General features: G+C 41.0%; 3 protein-coding genes across 12 annotated transcripts in view; 1 reads left to right on the top strand and 2 right to left on the bottom strand.

Moving 5' to 3' along the window:
- Positions 1-8624, top strand: part of LOC127612901 (teneurin-3) — a 205720-nt gene extending 197096 nt beyond the window's left edge. For all 9 annotated transcript variants that reach the window (XM_052083740.1, XM_052083741.1, XM_052083745.1 and 6 more), the window contains 5 exons: positions 39-149; positions 609-751; positions 860-984; positions 2497-2627; positions 6196-8624. In XM_052083740.1, coding sequence (XP_051939700.1) covers positions 39-149; positions 609-751; positions 860-984; positions 2497-2627; positions 6196-6951 — 1266 coding nt within the window. In that variant the 3' untranslated portion in view covers positions 6952-8624. The remainder of the gene's footprint in view (positions 1-38; positions 150-608; positions 752-859; positions 985-2496; positions 2628-6195) is intronic.
- A 198-nt stretch (positions 8625-8822) lies between these two features.
- On the bottom strand, positions 8823-15648 carry dctd (dCMP deaminase). Its single transcript, XM_052083822.1, has 6 exons — positions 15491-15648; positions 15261-15360; positions 14252-14387; positions 12537-12653; positions 11191-11287; positions 8823-9918 (listed from the first exon to the last, which is right to left on the bottom strand). The coding sequence occupies exons 1-6, from the start codon at positions 15532-15534 to the stop codon at positions 9834-9836; spliced, it is 579 nt and encodes a 192-aa protein (XP_051939782.1). The 5' UTR covers positions 15535-15648; the 3' UTR covers positions 8823-9833.
- Positions 15649-16742: 1094 nt separating this feature from the next.
- cep44 (centrosomal protein 44) overlaps positions 16743-20286 on the bottom strand; it is a 112190-nt gene continuing 108646 nt past the window's right edge. For both annotated transcript variants that reach the window (XM_052083807.1, XM_052083806.1), the window contains exons 8-11: positions 20104-20202; positions 18782-18853; positions 17754-17791; positions 16743-17364 (exon numbers count right to left, since the gene is read on the bottom strand). In XM_052083807.1, coding sequence (XP_051939767.1) covers positions 17304-17364; positions 17754-17791; positions 18782-18853; positions 20104-20202 — 270 coding nt within the window. In that variant the 3' untranslated portion in view covers positions 16743-17303. The remainder of the gene's footprint in view (positions 17365-17753; positions 17792-18781; positions 18854-20103; positions 20203-20286) is intronic.

The following is a 20286-nucleotide window of genomic DNA, read 5'->3' on the forward strand; positions in this document are numbered from 1 at the left end:
GGATTAAAAAAATATATATATATATATATATTGCACAGGGCCACGTTTTTGCGATGGAAATCAGCAGTGGAGAAGAGTTTTATATTGCGTGTGATAACACTGGCACCCCGCTGGCTGTCTTCAGCAACAATGGACTCCTACTCAAGCAGGTATGTGTTGTCCCTTACCCACCGGCCATCTTAGCCACAATTTCCACAGCTTTTTCACAGCACACTTTCCTGTAAATTGGGAGAAGGGGGTTGTTGAAGTCAACCCGGAACTTCCCAACGTCTTAACAGAGGCGAAACCCGACCAGACAACGTTGACGTGTGAAATTCAACATCCGATACTTTCGCCGACATTGCCCTGCATCTACCAGTAATTATGTTAATCTGACAACCCAGGAGAATTGCGCGCAACGCACACATGTTCCTTGGCAATAAGCTGTTTTAGTGGGACGGATGAATACATCCCGGCTCTACGGTTTACACTTCTGATGTGCCAATTTTGCACGGAATCAAGTGTGAAAGCAGCTTGTATGTGTGTGTTTGCTTGGGACATCAGGATGGTGAGAAGTTTAGGACTACAAATTTTCCAAATTGACAGAATGTCTTCCTTAAAATGTGCAGGTGCAGTACACAGCGTACGGCGAGATTTATTTTGATTCAAACCCAGACTTTGTGCTGGTCATTGGTTTCCACGGAGGCTTGTTTGATCCTCTGACACGACTGCTACATTTCGGAGACAGAGACTATGACATCCCCGCCGGGAGGTAAGTTGTCCCCGATTTCGTCTCCTTTTGCTTTGTTCTGAGATTCTGAGTCCCCGTACGCCGCCGCTTTGTCAGTGATCGGTCAAACTCTGACGTGTCCTCTTGTAGATGGACAACCCCTGACATCAGCACATGGACCAGGGTTGGTAAAGACCCTCAGCCTTTCAATCTTTACATGTTCCAAAGCAACAACCCCATCAGCAAAATCCATCAGGTCAAAGAATACGTGACAGGTAAAACTGAATTATCGAGTAAAGTTATACATTCATTCATCTTCCGAGCCGCTTGATCCTCACTAGGGTCGCGGGGGGTGCTGGAGCCTATCCCAGCTGTCTCCGGGCAGTAGGCGGAGGACACCCTGAATCGGTTGCCAGCCAATCGCAGGCCACACAGAAACGAACAACCATTCGCACTCACGCTCACACCTAGGGACAATTTGGAGTGTTCAATCAGCCTGCCACGCATGTTTTTGGAATGTGGGAGGAAACCGGAGCACCCGGAGAAAACCCACGCAGGCCCGGGGAGAACATGCAAACTCCACACAGGGAGGCCGGAGCAGGAATCGAACCCGGTACCTCTGCACTGTGAAGCCGACGTGCTAACCACTGGGCTACCGGGCCGCCCGGAGTCCCAATTTTGCACACTCAACGTTTGTCATCGCTGTAATTGCCGAGTGGGTTTCCCCGAGTGTGATTATGTAACTTAAATCGGCTTACGTGTTGCAAGGGCTTACACAGGCGCAATAAACGTCTTTATCTTCGCTCTCCGGTTGTAGTCATTGAGGACGCGTTTTCTCTTTTTACGTATAAAAATACATCCTATTACAACTTAAGAAGGGATTTGCCTTCACGCTAGTCAATTTCTTTTCGACGTGCACTCTCACAACACAGACCGAACGGCGAAATGCACACGTCGCTTCATAAAAAGCAAAATGTGAAACCGTCCTTATTGTATGACTTTTACAGATTGAAATCATAAGTGGGCGGCCCGGTTGCCCAGTGGTTAGCACGTCGGCTTAGCAGTGCAGAGGTACCGGGTTCGATTCCAGCTCCGGCCTCCCTGTGTGGAGTTTGCATGTTCTCCCCGGGCCTGCGTGGGTTTTCTCCGGGTGCTCCGGTTTCCTCCCACATTCCAAAAACATGCGTGGCAGGCTGATTGAACACTCTAAATTGTCCCTCGGTGTGAGTGTGAGTGCGAATGGTTGTTCGTTTCTGTGTGGCCTGCGATTGGCTGGCAACCGATTCAGGGTGTCCCCCCGCCCACACCCCGAAAAGATCTGGGATAGGCTCCAGCACACCCCGCGACCCTAGTGAGGATCAAGCGGTACGGAAGATGAATGAATTCATATGTAAAATGAGTCTTGTCTGCAAATTATTTCGAGGTTGTTCATTTTTGACAACTCATTTTTGAAGTGTCACTTTTTAGAGGTGTCACTGCTGTTTTACTCACCGGTCCATACAAAGAAGCCTCTTCCTTTTTCTATCCGGGGGGGCCCGCTGCTAACAGATAAGAGGCATTCCATGTAGTTTGCGTGACCCCGGGGGAATATGCACCCAGTAGAAAGCCATCAATTGACTGGGAACGCAGAAAGCAAACTGCATTGATCGCATTGATTTTGGACAAGTGGGAATATTATTATGAGCGCAGCATCATTATAACTATGCCACGCGCAACTTGAATTTCTTAGTTGCACTGAAAATGGAAGGAGGTGGTTTTAATGTTTCTTGCTCTGCCTGTCTCTTGAGATATCAACATCTGGTTGGTCACGTTTGGATTCCATCTGCACAACGCAATTCCAGGATTCCCCATTCCCAAATTTGACTTGACACAGCCATCGCTGGAGATGAAAAAGAGTCAATTGTGGGATGACCTGCCTGTGAGTAATATTCACACCGCCTCAAAACAACAGTTCTTACCCGAAACATATTCGCAGAAATCAACATTTGGCAATTGAAAATACTTTCCATGTTCATTCAAATTGTTAAGTTTTATCAAATAAAATATCCTGACTATTCATTGATGACATAAATAAAACATTTTTGCAACCATACGGCGCACCGGATTAAAATGTGCAGTCTCAGTTTGGGGTGCCATTTGTGTTTTAAACACATACATACATTTAATAATACATAAAGCGCACCGTTGGACACGGGCAATGTAAAACATACGATCTTTAAAAAAAAATAATAATAAAAACACGGTGGCATGCATGCACGCTCACGTAGGTTTTTCAAAAGACGGCGGAAGCAAAACTGCGTTCGGTTGTCAGCAGCTGGAGTTCCTTTGTCAAGGCTCGCGGAGTGATGGCAAGCTCCGAGTTCATTTGCTGCACTTGTTTTTTTTTTTCACAGCGGCTCTTAGAAGAATCTTTTTAGGGCCACCTTTGCCTCGTCGTCGACCGGATGCGCCACGGCAGTCCTTGCCCAAATGGCGCCGTTTCATAAAACGTCGGCACCAATTAGTTGACTGATCTTGAATTCTCTCATGCTCCTCTGCGTAACTGATTAATTGTTTAATCTGATTAATTAATTAATGCAATTTACGATGTTATTTATAAAAGTGTCTCTTCATTGATGCCATTTTCGGAGGGGTCCTAAGCCAAACTGATATTGTTTTACAGAATGTACAGAACAGCACTATATACACCTACTAGGGGCGTGGCTTTAGCATCATCTTTCACACGAACCCTTCCCCTCATGCTGCCCTTGGTCACGTCTGCCTTATAATAATAATAATACATTTGATTTATAAGCGCCTTTCAAGACACCCAAGGACACTTTACAATCAGGAACAAAAACAATAAAACACAGAACTGGTTGAGCAGCGGCAGCCAGACGCGCCAGCGTTCACTCAACCTCAAAAATCGGAAGAAACCACAGGGGAGGGAGAGGGAGAGGATAGTTTTGAGGATTTTTGAGGATTTTTGAGGATAGTTTGAGTTGGGCAAAAAAAACTCCTATGCAAGCAGCCAACATTCGCAGATTTTTGGAACTCAGTGCACACACAAGGCGCGTTGCACGATTGTCCATTTTGGAGAAGTCAAGTCAAGAGTATTTCTCGAGCACTTTCAAACAGCCATCGCTGCATACAAAGTGCTGTACATGGAGCGATTTAACATACACAATAAACAGTAAGACAAATCGGTAATAAAGGCGGTAGAAAGCACCAAGCAGTAAAATCAAGAACAAATCTAAGTCATGTTTAAGGTTAAGTTTAAGATGTCCAAGTGCGTTTCACGGTCATGAAAATACGGTCGATTAAGAACTAGAAATGCACAAACACAAGTGTATGTAAGTCAGAACGGCGACAGACTGAATTGTTTCCCCATTTCAAAAAAAAATGTGTCGAATTAAAACAAAGACATTAAGAGGCAACAGCCAGGGTACAAGACAATTCCAACTAAAATGGAGTCCGAAACAAAGAAATTTGGGAAGCGTCTTCAACCAAGATGAGGAAATCAAGAGGCAATTTCACGTGGGGAAACGCACTAAAGCAGAGAGGCTGGAGTGAGCATAATGAAAAAGGAAATGAAGCGAGGAAAGACATCCAGCAAAGACAATCATTCTTCCCCTTCTCAACAATTTTGGGGTTTTTTTGTCTTCTTTCTTCCACCACGTCACTTTCTGTTTGTTGACAGGAAATAGCCCTGATGCAACAGAACATGCTACACTTTATGAGATTGGTACTTCAATGCTTGCATCTTAAAAAAAAAAGTGAGCTAAATAGCAAAATAAGAAACAAACGAGGGTGAGGAAAAACTCATGACGGTATTCAATTCTTATCGGGGAAAGAATGAGACGATGACAACAAGAAAAAAAGGAGTTGGCTTTTTCAAGGATAAATACGGTACTTATAGGCGCTTATAAATGTATTACAAATGTATTATTATTATTATTATTATTATTATTATTATCATTTGTTCTGCTTTGAAGACACAGTACAACATTCTCCTAAAGCTTACCAAACTCACACAAGACCTTGTAGAGAATGGTACATACCAAAAGTCATTTGAGCCCTAATATATTTGAATATATATTCAAAAAAAATAGTACAAACAACCTACGTCAATCAGAGTTAAAATGATCAATTCTAAACATTAAATATAATGATAAATCAGAACTAAGTTGATAAATAGAGAAAGGTATTGACATATCCATTATGAATACAAGAGAAAATTGACACAAGAGTGCCAGGGCGAGGATGTATATAATCCTGATACAAACCAAAAGTTGTGAAAATATCACGGTTAAGAGCCTTAATGGAGACTTCTTCTTACTTTTTTCTTTTCTGATTGATATAAAAACGATTTAGTAGATATAAACCAGGGGTCTCCAACGTGGTGCCCGCGAGCACCAGGTAGCCTGTGAGGACCACACCAGTAGCCCGCCAGTGCTAGGATTGTGATTTGCTCGTAGAAATTTTGATTTAAAAATGCAAACATGGGCAGCATTATAGATTCTATAGCCACCTATTTAGCTATCTAACTAGCTAGCTACAGTATACATCTAGCTAGCTAACGTTCTAATATTATTAAATGTAATTTGTACAAATGTTATTTTAGACGTGTATCAATTTGGTAGCCCTTCACACAATCAGGACACATGAAGTAGCTCTCACTCTCAAAAAGTTTGGTGACCCCTGATATAAACACATAACGGGGTAGGACTAGATACGTTTTTTTACTTCATCCTGTCACGTTGTGCCCGAGGCGATGAAAGATCGCCTCGTGCACAACAAAATAACGAGGTGGATCCCAGGTAAAGCAGACACGAAAAGATTTTCTATGAACACAAAAAGTCTTTAATAACGAACAGAAAGAGCCCGACAGGGAAACAGTAACAAAAAACGCTGGTCAAATAAGGACCAGGGAAGAAATAAGGAAACAACCGAAAACGCTCGCTGAAAAAAAACAAAGTGCGAGGGAGTACTGATTAGGCAATATAGACGTATACAAATTTAGTGACTAACGCGAAATAGCAAGAGTAACGGCCGCAATGCAAGAAGGCAACGAGTAATCTTCAATAGCGGAATTAGCACGAGAGAACAATGGCACGGCGTGGAATTCTCCGGCAGTGAGTGGACTGCCAGAGCCTCTTAATAAAGGCAGATAATCAACCCGAAATGATGAACAGGTGTGCAGTTGGCGGAGGGAAAAGCCCGCCCCCTGCTGGAAGACACGGGACGTGACACATCCTACTCCCTTGAACATAATAACTGTGTTGAATGAAGACTGATTTCTTTCTTTTTTACTTTTTTAATCTACCTTATTTTCTGTCAAATTATTACTGTATATGTTTTATGTTCAATAAACAAACAAACAAAAACAAACAAACAAACAAAATTGCGCATTTTAGGACACTACGGTGTATGTTTATGAATGTTCCTGTGAGCATTTCATGTAAAGTCAAATTGAACTTTGAACTCTTGTGTCTCATGTATGCTAGTCGATCTCAGGTGTCCAGCAGGAGGTGACACGTCAGTCTCGGGCCTTCCTGTCTTTCGAGCGGATGCCGGAAATCCAGCTAAGCCGACGCCATACGGACCGCGCCAAACCGTGGCTGTGGTTTGCGACAATCAAGTCTCTCATCGGCAAAGGAGTGATGCTCGCCGTTATCCAAGGCCGCGTGGTGACCAGCGCTCTCAATATTGCTAACGAGGATTGCATCAAAGTGGCCGCTGTCCTAAACAACGCCTTTTACCTGGAGGATCTGCATTTTACAGTCGAAGAACGGGACACCCACTACTTCATCAAAACCAGCCTGCCCGAGAACGATCTCGGCGCTCTGCGGCTCACCTCGGGCCGTAAATCGCTGGAAAACGGCGTCAACGTGACGGTGTCGCAGTCGACAACGGTGATGAACGGCCGAACGCGGCGCTTCGCCGATGTGGAGCTGCAGTACGGCGCGCTGGCACTCCACGTACGTTACGGGACCACGCTGGACGAGGAGAAGGCTCGCGTCCTGGAGCACGCCAGGCAGAGGGCCTTGACCGGCGCCTGGATCCGCGAACAGCAGCGCGTCAGAGATGGCGAGGAGGGAGTTCGCCTGTGGACGGAGGGAGAGAAAAGACAGCTGCTGAGCGGCGGGAAGGTTTTGGGTTATGACGGGTATTACGTCTTGTCCATCGAGCAGTACCCGGAACTTGCTGACAGTGCCAACAACATCCAGTTCCTACGTCAGAGTGAGATAGGGAGGAGGTAACAGGGCATCCGCAGAAGCTTTATTTCGACGGCTCGGAGAATCCCAAAAAGATGAAAAACAAGTTCCGTTTGAACAATCAACGGATGTGTCAGACTGAACCGTCTTCGGAGTCAAAGGTCATTGAAGAGCCCCCCCCGGGTTTGCAAATATATTTTTCTCGGAAGACAATAAGGCGCCACGATGATGATGAAACAATCAGGTCAATGTAACTGATAAAGAACAATCGAATTTTAAGACACGAGAAAAGTTTCAGTCTATTGACCAATGCCTTTTCTTTTTATCTTTCTTTCTTTCTTTGAACTGCCTTGGAACAAACAGCATATGCATGCAAGCCCCGCCCCTTTCACTCAGTCTATTTGGAAGGCGGGGCTAACCTGAATGCTGCGTGTCATGCCGTCAAGCCGCGAGGACAACGGAAGCAAAGACTGGTTTAAGAAAAGCAAACATTTCGGCACCCGTCACGGCTAAAATGAGTGGCCAAGCATTTCAACAGTTCTAAACTGTCTCGAGTAGTGAACACAACAAACGTTTACGGACCTCTCGCGGAGGGTTGCCGGTATCGGTGAACCGTGGAGCCGGATGTTACCTTCACCGTTGCTTATATGTCTATAAGGATCTCTTGTTTCTCATGAACTGTTGTGTACTTTCTCCGAGAGAGAAGAGCACATAAAAAATGACAATGATTTGTACGAAGGGAAGGAGAAATCTGTCTGAATATTTTGGTTTTGTACGGCATCGAAAACATTTTATTGTATTTACATTGAAACAAAGGGGCATATAAAAAAAATGAAGAACAATGTGTATAACAGATATACGACTATTTCTATAATTACGCTCCCAACCCCAGGATGAGCTCGACCCAACAAAATCTGACATTTTAAATTGTATTTTGTTTTTTTTTCCCCTCTATGATCTGTTTGTTCAGTTCACACGAACTCCTACGCATCCACTCGACATCAACAGCTCCCATTAAAAAGGAAGGATAGTGCCATGGATGTTTATGGTTCTCTTTGGATGGACTTTTTGAGGATTTTTGAGGATTTTTGAGGATAGTTTGGGCCCAGTCGTGGCTCTCTGCAAAAACACCGATCCCCCCTTTCTAAGTCCAAAGGTCTTAACAATTCAGCAAAATGTGACTCAGTCTTATAATGCATAGAACTTGTGCTTTTATCAGTCAAAGTTGGTAGTATTGCTTGCAATAGAAACGTTGTCTTGGCTTTTCGGAGGGAGGCAGGGGGGGTGGTTGCTGTGAGTAGTGACTCCTGTTGCTTCTCTCTACGTTTTTTGCTTGTGTCTCTTTAAGAGGAGAGTGTTTCGCCATCAGTGACTTTGAGTAACAGTAATCAAGAATCGGTGTGTATGTTTTTGTATTGACTGTGGGGTCTTGGTATTCTTAGGGAGTTTTCCTTGTGTGTGTTTGTTTTCAAGGGTGGGAAAGGAAATCAAAATCATTCTGAAGGACGGTGTACTTAAACAGAGCATTTACATCATATGCCACAATTGTTTTTTTGTTTTTCCCCCACAGTCAATTGAGACAAGTTGATGTGTTATGGGTTTGCTTATCTTTATGTTGAAGGTTGAGAAATTCCACTTAACTGTACAACAATACTAGTCTCAGAAAAAGTAATTCATGTACAGTGTTTCTACAGTAAACAATAAATCCTTTGAAACTCCCACTTGTTTCTTTCTCGCTGCTGTTGATTTAATTTGAGTTTGTCTTAGTTTGTAATATTCATTCATTCATCTTCCGAGACGCTTGATCCTCACGAGGGTCGCGGGGGGTGCTGGCGGCTGTTGCTCATCATGGCATGTGTGTGTTAGTGCATGCGTTCATCCAAGTCCAATTTAATAACGACAACATGAGGAATAAATACTTTTGCTAGCTTTATTGAGCGAATACAGAAAACAGCAAATACATTAAGAAAGGCCCTAAGAATCCCATCAGCTGTGAACTATTTGCAAAATATGCCAGTACAAAGTACCAAAGGTTTTCAACACAAATACATAATGAGAATCCATCAACCGGTAATTTTCTTAAACAGAGAACTTGACCCCCCTGAAAAAAAAAACATTCCACTTCTACATTTATTCAAATGATATTATTCAGAAAATTCTCACCATGCACCGCCACCACTCAGGACGCCGCACAAGATAGTCGATAAGGTGGTGACAGTGCAGCTGAAAGTTAGTCAGACTATTTTTGGGGGGCTAGGATCTTAGAAGATGATATCTAAGTAATAAGAAGTTGGATAATACTAACAATACTATGGCAGCAATTCCTATATAAGGTATAGTGCTACTTTTGAGAGCAAAGTTATAAAGTCAAATGAAGGCTTGTGAGGGAAAGCTGAAAATACTGTACAAGAACTCATGTTCAACCCGTCCTAAAACTGTAACCATACTTAAAGCAGGAGGGTTTGGGCCATCATTTCAGTGGAACAAACATGTCAGTGATTCAGTAAGGCAAAACAAATCCGTGTGAGTGAAAAAAAAAAAAAACGCATTTGTTTGTAACATGGATTAAACGGTCTTCGCAGGACAGCCTGAGAAGTGTGAAACTGAAACTGACTTTTCAGTTTTTGGTCACACGAAAAGTAAACAATACTTCTCCTTTGCCTTTGTCCGTAAGCTTCTTTGGATTAAAAGAAAGATAAATACCATACATTAAAAAAGATGTAAAACTTGTTGACTCGTAGGTTGGTGCCTGTTCATTTCATTTTCAATATCATCTATATTTCTTCAGGAAATGCAAAAGCAAGTCATTTCTATTTTATCAAACAAAACAAGAGATACAGGGCTGAAAACATAAAAAAGAAAATGCCACAAACTCTTGTCTGACGTTCCATATTTTTTGGCTGGCCCAAAATCAGAAATTTTCATGGTCAATTTGTCGGGCTGTCCAGCGCTGTTGGTTGGTTTATGGAATTAAAATCGATGGTAATCTCAGTCCTTTTTGGCTTGAATTGCCTAACACAAGAAGACAAAAGGGAAATTTCAACATAAATAGACAGAAAAATAAATGTACAGTGAAACCCCGCTCTGCGACCACCTCATTTAAACGACCACCTTAAAAATACGACCGGTTTTGTACAGTCCCAAATAGAACGCCTATGTATTGTATTGTATTGAAACCCTAGAAATGAGACCATCCCGGAATTCAGAATTGCGACCGCGATATCCGGTCCCAGGAAGCTATCGCCTCATAATTGCGACCAGGTGTGAAAATGGCAGCAAGCAAGAAGAGAATTGATTTGACCCTACAACAGAAAATTGAAGTTATTTGAGCCAGTGAGCAGCCAGGATCGAGCCAGCGAACATTGGATGAGCGGTTTGGAGTTGGAAAAACTCAAATCCAAACCATTTTGAAGAAGAAACGGGAGCTCCTAGACGCATAACAAGCAAACGCTAGCTCTTCTAGAAAACGCCTGTGCTACCGAAGTGACTACGACGACGTGGACGAGCTAACTTGGCGATGGTTTCAGAAAGCGCGCAGCCAGAATATCCCTATCAGCGGACAGATGATCCAGGAACGGGCACGAGAATACTTAAAAAGGACGAAGTCTTTAAAGCGTCCAACGGTTGGCTGGATCGTTTCAAAACAAGGCACAACATTGGAGGCGCTAAGCTGTCAGGAGAGCGAGCCAGCGGTGATATGTAGTTTTTTTTTCTCTTGCCTTATACATACATAGACTATTCAAATGCTTAAATTTCTTTTGTGTACAATACAGTTGCATGTACAATCCATCATTTATTACTCATTGTGTGTACATGACGCTACAGTATATTGTTGCATGTGAGCCACATTACTTCTGCATTATCATTACTGCATGTAACCCCGAAAATAAGACCACCTTGAGCAGTAACATAGGTGGTCTTATTTCTGAGGTTACACTGTATAGAATTACTTAGCCTAACTGTTGCAGTTTTCTCCAAGAAAAAAAAAAAGGAGCTTTGAATATCATCCATCCACCTATTACCCGAGCCACAAAATATTTGTGATGGCATTACAAAAAAAAAAAAAAAATACAAATAAAAATAGTAATACAAAACACAGGCAGAGGTGATCTAAGTAAATGCTTTCACTGATTGGGTGTTGTGGAGAGGCAGTTCCAAGTGCATTAATTTACTACTATGAAGACCATCTTAACAAGTCGGTGGTTGAGAAGAAAAAAGTTAGGACCACGAGGCTCTAATTTGGAGGGGCAATATGAAGTCCAACACATGAAACATGTTACTCACTGGAATTGTACTCCTGCCATGTTGAGTAGTCTCCTCGAGGCAGTCATCTCTGGTGTGTCATGGTATTTATCAGAAAGATAGACAACCACCTTAATTCCTGGACAGAGGGTTAAGTGCGATCAAGGAACGGAATACGGTGATGAAGAGTGGAATGTGCAGAAGACGTGACCCATTCACGCGGACGAAAAGGAGGAGCAGAAACTTTTAATCTCATGATAGTAAAATAGAAGAAAAAAAAAACCTACCGTACATTTTAAAAGAAGGACAAATGTTAATATTGTTTTTATGTAGTACTATAGCAACAGAAAGTGACGACTGTAGGTTAAAAAATTTGTTTATGTGCATCTTTTGCTATCACCATTGTGTATGTGTTAAATACAGAAACTGACAACCCCGCCTTTTAACACGGTGCTCTCCTTGCACATACAAACAGCCCACAGAGCCGTTCTAAATGCCGTTGTTACGTTCCGCAGCTGTGAGTAAAAATAGACAGACTAGAAGAATAGATAGAAACTGCATTTTTTTTTCTCAGCATTTCATCTTAACCCTCGTAGTGCACCGACCTCTTGCGATAAATGTAAAATGATGTCTTTGAATCAAAGGCAAAGGCATTCAGAAAAACACGAGAGAGCTGAAACGTATGGAGGGGTTTCTAAAATGGCCTAAATTTCATGATGTCACCGGCTGATAATTCTCAGGCATTGCAGCAATAATAAAAAAACGTTTTGATACCTTAATCTTCACAACTTACATATTTTGCACCGTAGAGACCCATTGTAATTCATATTTTTGAATGCATCGTAAACCTAATGTGTATACATGCATTTCACGCGATTTTTACGTCAATCGCTTTGTTTTCGCTTGGACAGACGTAAGCATGCCACATTGTTGGGTTGAGGTCATTCCAATTTTGCAACTATAGGTGGCGTCAGAGGATCGCAAATGAGTTTGCCTTTTTGCAGGAGGCTTCAAACCAATGCATTTTACATGAACACGTCCGGTCGGGATTGTTAGTAGGGCTTGGTTGGGACCTCCGGACACAATTTTTTTTTCCCTTTTGCAAAAAATAAAGAATGAAAAATCCCAAAGAACTAATAAAAACTATACATGTATGGATAGCACATTTTGAGTGTTTGAAAAAAAAAAAAAAAAAGAATGTTTTTATAACACAAAATACATCATTACAAAAATTGTAAAATGCGTAACTTAAGGCCTTTTTAATTTGGAGCACACAAGGGTTAAATCAATCGCAAACAAATGAAAGACATCAATATCAGCCAGCCAATTGTAATGGCAAGAGAAGTCAGCTTGTGACACGTTCTGCAATGTGTGTTGCCAATCCCAACCTGCTTGGATGATGAGTTTCGCGCACTCGTTACAGGGGAACAGAGCGACGTACATGGTGCAGTCCTTCACATCAGCGCTGTTCTTGTTCATGATGGCATTTAGCTCCGCGTGGCACACTGCACGACAACATCCTGGTTAGTAATACAGTCCCCGCCGCGGACAGACTGATTGTGTCGTCCTAGTTGAGGGTCAAGAAGCACTTTTAACAATCTTGAGTTACTGGCCAATGTTGCACTGGTGCTGAATGTGTCTGTAATGTAGTTTAAAAAAACAAAATAGTTGGCATCTTTTGGCAAATTGACAATGAAATATCGCACGGATAATGTTTCTGACAATCATTTAGATGGCCAATACACTACTCGTGTTCAAAAGCCTTTTGGGGTGGTGGCCTTAATGAGCCATGTTGGGGTGGCCTTGTATATTCATGATATAAATCAAACATTCAAACCCAATTCCGACCTCCAACAACAAACTAGCCCCTAAATTAATTTTAAAAAGGTTGTCGAGTACAACATCAATTCTTCTCATGTGATATTTCCTAATTGATGTTTAGTTGTTATATTTTTAAACGTTAAGCAATATCACATAATAATAACAAGTTAATAAACAGTAATTGGGGAGAATGGGGCTGGCCAATATGGTCAAAGTGTATCACTATATAAGCATATCATATCCAAGTGATATTAACATAGATTGAATATAATTATGATTGTTATTAATTGTTGTCTTCAAAACTCTTCAAAATAAGGTCCAGGTAGGAAAAAAAACCGAATTGGGTAATTTTATCTTTAAATATACTATTTAACCTTGAATAGGAGGTCAGCAGAAAAGGTCAAATTCATTGGTCAATTAAAAATATTACATAAACGCCCCCTTGTATCACCCCTTCATGTCATGCCATGACATGCGATGACATGACAAGGGATTTTTAACGCACATATACAAATGTTTAGGGTTTTTTTTTTTGTTTTTTTTGCACAAAACAATGAACAGCAAATTTCAAAACAGGCAATTGGTCCACAAAACAGCCAAACCATTTCCTGTCTTGGTATAATAGGTATCCAATGAGCGTCCTTTATCATGCTGATCACATTTTAACATCACAAGACCGTGCGGGCTTGTAACAATTGATGAACAGTAATTGGCCATTGGGCAGCCCGGTAAGCCAGTGGTTAGCGTGTCGACCTCACAGTGCAGAGGTACCAGGTTCAATTCCAGCTCCGGCCTCCCTGTGTGGAGTTTGCATGTTCTCCCCGGGTCTGCATGGGTTTTCTCCGGGTACTCCGGTTTCCTCCCATAGTCCAACAACATGCATGGCAGGCTGATTGAACACTCTAAATTGTCCCTAGGTGTGAGTGTGAGCGTGATTGGCTAGCACCCGATTCAGGGTGTCCCCCACCTACTGTCCGAAGACGGCTGGGAGAGGCTCCAGCACCCCCGCGACCCTTGTGAGGATCAAGCGGATCGGAAAATGGATGGATGGATAGTTAATTGGCCATTGTGTGGTTTCCAAAGAGAATATTCTCCGTCAGGCCATCTGTCTCTACCAGGGTGTTAGAGTGTCTCAGGTGGTTTCCGAAAAAGGAAAAATACCTAAATACCATCTATAAGCTCAAAATGTGCTGCTACTCTCAAGTGATCACTTGGAATAAAGGCATGCAATGCTTAATGCCTTGAAGACAAGTCCATTTTTCTTCAAGAAACAATTTCTCACCGTAGGGATATTTCGTGTCCAAACGATCATCTGCTGACCGAGCCCAGGGTAACTGGTCATCATCGCAACCATTAGGCATTCCGTTGTAGCCGATGCCAACAATCTTATTTTCCTGGTTCACTATACAGGCCCCCACCTGCAAGCAGAAAACTAACTTTATTTAAATGAGATTTACAAACATTAAGTCAGACTTCGACAAATCAGACACAAATTAGTCACAAAACGCACACGATTTCCGAATATCGCACACAACTACAGCAAACCCCATGAGACTTGATCTTAGGGAACATCAAGGAAAACCAAGTGGAATGGTCTTGTTTTAGACTGTCCCCATAAAAGTCCAGCACTGTTGCAACCAAATGTTAACACGTAGAGGTTCAACCCACTAACTTTGATTGAACTAATGAAATGAAAAAGCCATTGTGCAAAAAGACATTAGGAAATAAAAAATGACTTTGTAAAAAAAGTTTTTCTAAAATATTGCAAAATAAAGCAATTATTTGAGTATGACCCTGATAGAATAAACATGAAATATTTAATTGCAATCAAGTTATTATTAGATATTATAGAACATACATTTATTACTAAATAGTATTACCATATTTGTCTCTTTTCAAAATGGTATTTATTTCAATTTTTTTTTTATTCGTTTCATTTTCACTGTTTTGATCTTTTATACCCGTCTGTCCAAATGCTGAAACAATCTGAAACAAATAACACAATACAATTCAATTTAGCTCCAATTTCAACGTTTACCAATTCAAACTTTTTCGGTCTTTTACTCTTTGATTTCTGCAACAAAACATTTAGTTTTAATCAAACCGTTAGCTGGCGAGGTCATTGTATTGATTTCCCTTGAAACACAAATCGTTAGGTCCTAACGAGTTGTGTTTATAAGGTTAAGGATGTAACAGAGTCGCTGGCGTGCGCGGAGGAGAGCCAGCTAAGGAATAACTTTTTAATTTAATTTAATTTAAATATTTGTTAAGTTGGGACACACAATACACACTTGTGAGCTCGGGTCTTTGCTCCTCTGAGCTGACAAAAAGGCCACAGCCATGAAGTACTCGGGCCATTCCAGGTAGTCTTCCCTCTTCTTGGTTGTGCAGCTGCGGAGATAAAAGCCCATGAACCAAAAATGACACTATTTGGGCAAATGACGGCGGTGTAGCGTGTTCTAGCCGATACGTGAATTGTCTCTGAAGGTTGCTGCCTCTCGTCAGACGAAACGCATCTTACCTATTATTACAAATGTCAGCTTTCTGCCGCGGTACGCTTTCCATAATCGATCAAACTGGTCCTCAAAAGTTGGTCGACTCCCCGAACTACCTAGCAACATCCGGAAGACAAGTCCCGCGTGAGGTATTTGTAAATGCCTAGTTAATTTTCTCCCTGATTTTGTTTGACAGGTCCTACAAATTAATCGGAGGAACCAGATCCAATTTTTAAGCCCGTGTATATGTCATTTGTCTACTTTTCAAAGACAAACACTACTCTAAGTGTAAAAATTGTCAAATACTTGGGTAACTTCTCAGCCAATCTGTTATTTCGCTGAAGCGCAGGACCTGTCAGTCCAGTTGGAGGAAAAAAAAAACCTGCATTTGTGTCTCCTTCCACCGTTCTAACATTGCCATCTAGTGGCTAATCAAATCCCTTACCTGTCAAATAGTTGGTACAACCGATGTTATGGACACATAATATGCAACAATGCCTTCCCTAAAATTTATAATTTAAAAAGAGCGTATAAGGTCAAACAAAAACATAAGAAAAGATCTGAAAACCTTTATTTGTCTCACAATGGAGAAATTCCCAATTTGCAACAGAAAAATTATGAAAGGGGGAAGTAGAAGAACAAAAATATAAATATAAATGATAAAATATAGATATAAGCATATTAAAAATGGGTGAGTGGGGGTGAGTCCATGTTTTCAGGTCTATTACCTCTCCTTGCAACATTCTTTATATTATATAATATATATATATATATATATATATATATATATATATATATATATATATATAATACATTTTGATTTATAAGCGCCTTTCAAGACACCCAAGGACACTTTACATTCATTCATCTTCCGAGCCGCTTGATCCTCACTAGGGTCGCGGGGGGTGCTGGAGCCTATCCCAGCTGTCTTCGGGCAGTAGGCGGGGGACACCCTGAATCGGTTGCCAGCCAATCGCAGGGCACACAGAAACGAACAACCATTCGCACTCACACTCACACCTAGGGACAATTTAGAGTGTTCAATCAGCCTGCCACGCATGTTTTTGGAATGTGGGAGGAAACCGGAGCACCCGGAGAAAACCCACGCAGGCCCGGGGAGAACATGCAAACTCCACACAGGGAGGCCGGAGCTGGAATCGAACCCGGTACCTCTGCACTGTGAAGCCGACGTGCTAACCACTGGACTACCGGGCCGCCGGACACTTTATAATCAGGAACAAAAACAAAAATCCTTATGCTAAATGCATCAACACTAGATTTCATTTATGATTTGAATTTTCTTTATTCAGGATAAAAGTAGCTATTCATGTACGGTACCCACTGTCAATATTTAGAGAAGAAAACAAGACGAACTCATTTGTCCCTAAAAAAAAGTCATGATTACAGTGTGGCAGAATAGAAGAGTAATTAAAAAGGAGACTTATATTAGAAAACTGATGAACAAATCCATCATATTATACATACATACATGATGCACACACACACATACACAATTTAAAATCTATTAATTTATGAATAGTGACAACTATTGCTGAGTAAAATAAAATAAAAACGCACATAAAACCCCTACAAACCCGGATACAAACTCATGCCTCTGAACTGAGGCTATCGATAAGCAGAATTTTGGAATTCTGCAAAACAAAAATATGACCCAACACTTACTCCCAGTTTTGTTGACAATTATTTGCTTTTGTCCCCTTCAACAAAGATAAATCTGCTTCCATTACAACCAAAGGCCAAACACAAAAAGCTGGACTTGATGTACTTCTGTGAATAACGTAAAGTGACTCGGACTTATTATTAAGTCATTTCATCAATCTATTCGTAAGGCGTTGTGGGCGAGTCTGCACTCTTCATTAGAGTTGAGGTGCTCTTCAACCTATAAATGTTAAAAGAAAGACACACTCAAAAACCGGGAAAGATTTGTACAGTGGAACCTTGGTTCACAATCAAATCGGTTGATGAATCTGGTTATCGGACACTATTTCTTTGATTCGCCAACTATCCATCAGTTCGCAAGGAGTCGCAGAACACAGTGTAAACTTTTCTCGCTTTGTGTGCCACTGAATTCACAAACAGAAATGTCTCTTTTTCTTTTCATTTTTCATTTCTGCCAGTGTCCGGTGAGCTCGGTTCTGAAGCTTTACATTCATTTTATTGGGAAACCTTGCGTCGGCTTGTGAACAGAATCTTGGAATGTTTGTGAACCAAGGTCACGGTTTCACTGTCAAGATTGTATGATGATGCTTTTGTGAACTCGTCACTTACATGTTGGTGATCCTCTCGAGTCTGTCTTTTATATCATCCTGGATAAAAGATTCAAATAACATGAGAAACAGGAGTCGAACTGAAAAATGATTCTCGGTAACAAATGCCAACGAACCATCAAATGAGATACAATAGCTGCATTTGCATGCTTGCTCGGTTTCAATAACAATAATAAATTGTTACATTTCAATGTCTGTACAGCAGGCATGTCCAAAGTCCGGCCCGCGGGCCAAACCCGGCCCGCGGTCGAATTTCATCCGGCCCTCGGCCCCTGTCATAAAATCAGTGCCGTCTGGCCCGCAGGTTGGGCGCAATGGAACACGTGTTGCATTGACTGAGGTCTCGTAGACTGGTGAGTGATGTTTCATAGAGTACTGCTTCCCTCTAGTGGCTAAATGAGTAATAGCATTCACTAAATGAGTAATAGCATTTAGACACTAGGGGGCATCACTCACGAGTTAACAAGACATCACTCCGTGTTTATATTGACTGATATGTCATATTTCAAATGATCCTTGCAGTTGTGGATATGTGTATTGCTTGTTCATTTCCCCGTTATTCGAGTCTACTATTGAAAAGTCATGGTGATACATTTTATGTTTCAAATCAATCAATTTGCACTCAGGAGACTTCTGTTTAAGAAAAAGTCAAGTGAATAAGCAGTTGCATGTGATATATCTGTTTCAAATGAACCAAAAGAAATTCTTAAGATTGTTGAAATTAAAACAAAAATGAAAATGTGAAACAGACTGGCTTACTAAAATTTGTTCAACAATATTGTTGTTCAATGTAAAGAATGTCAGCCAAGGTCGGCCCCCCGACATTTTACCACATAAAATCTGGCCCCCTTGGCAAAAAGTTTGGACACCCCTGCTGTACAGTATATATATTTTTGACATTCATTCTCGAATGGAAAGAACACACTTTCCACAGCTTCAGCACTGCTACGAGCTGGCTCTTTTTTTCAGCCGTACTTAAAGAAGAGAGCGGTACTTTTTCACAGTACTCGTGGAGATTTACAGTCTCACCTTTGAAGAATCAGATATGACACCGAGAGAGGAGAGTGGGGCAGATGACTGACATAGTGGCGTAACACTTGACTATAACAAAAACAAAGGGGTAAATGTTATAATAATAACCAGTGACAACAGTTGAAACCACACGGTTAAAAAATGATCCAAAGGGGGGAAAACAAAAAAGAAAAATAAATAACAAAGAAGGCAGAGCTCAGCAGCACCCAATAAATAGGCTCTTCGAATGGCAAACTACAAACCCTAATTACAAAGTCAGGACGTTGTGCACAACAACTAAAACAGAATACAATGATTTGCTCATCCTTTTCAACGTCGATTGATTTAAATCCACGACAAAGATAAATATTCTAACATTTGAACTGATAAACTATTGTTACCTCTGAACAAATGTAGTGAGGTATGTAATCCAAGTACCATGATATAATTGAAAGTAAAAAAATAAAAACTGGTCTTTTTGGTCTTCCACGTACGTTTTAAGTGTTTGTAACCCTGGAGAACCCACGGGGTCAAATTTGGCCCCTATAAATTCCGCTACTCAAATGCTACCCTTAAATCCCAAAGGGTCAAATTTGGCCCTAAACCTACATTAGGATCAAAACATGAAATATTTGGAAAAAAACGTGTTTTGGTGTTCAGTGAACATATAGCAGTCATTTAATGTAAAATTCATCATTTTAAGATAAGATAAGATATCCTTTATTCGTCCCACAATGGGGAAATTTACAGCCTCCAGCAGCAAGAATGTATGTAGAAAGAAGAAAGGAGAAAGAGAAAAAAAAAACAACAAACATCTTTCAATTAAATACAATATGAACACAAATGGATAAAAATTATTATTATTATTATTATTGTTATTTTTTTATTCATCAGCCTGACAGCAGTCGGTAGGAAAGGTAGGATTTCTTACAAAGAAGAAAAGGGTTCTTGGGTTCTCCAGGGTTAAAATCATCCAAATTCTTGCACTGCACGTTGAGTCAAATTTAGTCATCTACCTTTTATTTGCTTTTAAATGTCTAACTCTTATTTGGTAAATGCTTTCAAACATTGGACTTACGCGCAATAAAAATAAACACCATAGTTTTGGATTTTCAAATATGCTAAAAATGACAAAAGACAATTCATATCAAAACAACATAGAAGGCTGTTCTCGTATAGCACTTTGTATGCAATGAAAAGGTGCACTCTGAATACATTTGAGTTAGGCTGAATCATTGCATTGTTTTCTTATTTCCGTTTTATACAACGTGCAAACTTCATTGGAACCGGGGTTTCTAGAAAGCATTCAGACAAATATGTTCAGAGGTGATCGCCCTTACCTTTGTGTGGCCAAGTTCCAATTTGGTTTCCAGTAAAAGAATTCGACCATTTAGATTGTCCCAGCTCTCTCTTGATATTGTGATCAATTCTTCTTCCTTCTGAAACAACAACCCGGATCCGATTTTATGTGAGACGATGGCACCAAATGACAACATGATTTTGTTAAATTCCGTATTTTAGCG

Source organism: Hippocampus zosterae, chromosome 13 (genome assembly GCF_025434085.1).
Source record: "Hippocampus zosterae strain Florida chromosome 13, ASM2543408v3, whole genome shotgun sequence".
Taxonomy (NCBI): domain Eukaryota; kingdom Metazoa; phylum Chordata; class Actinopteri; order Syngnathiformes; family Syngnathidae; genus Hippocampus; species Hippocampus zosterae.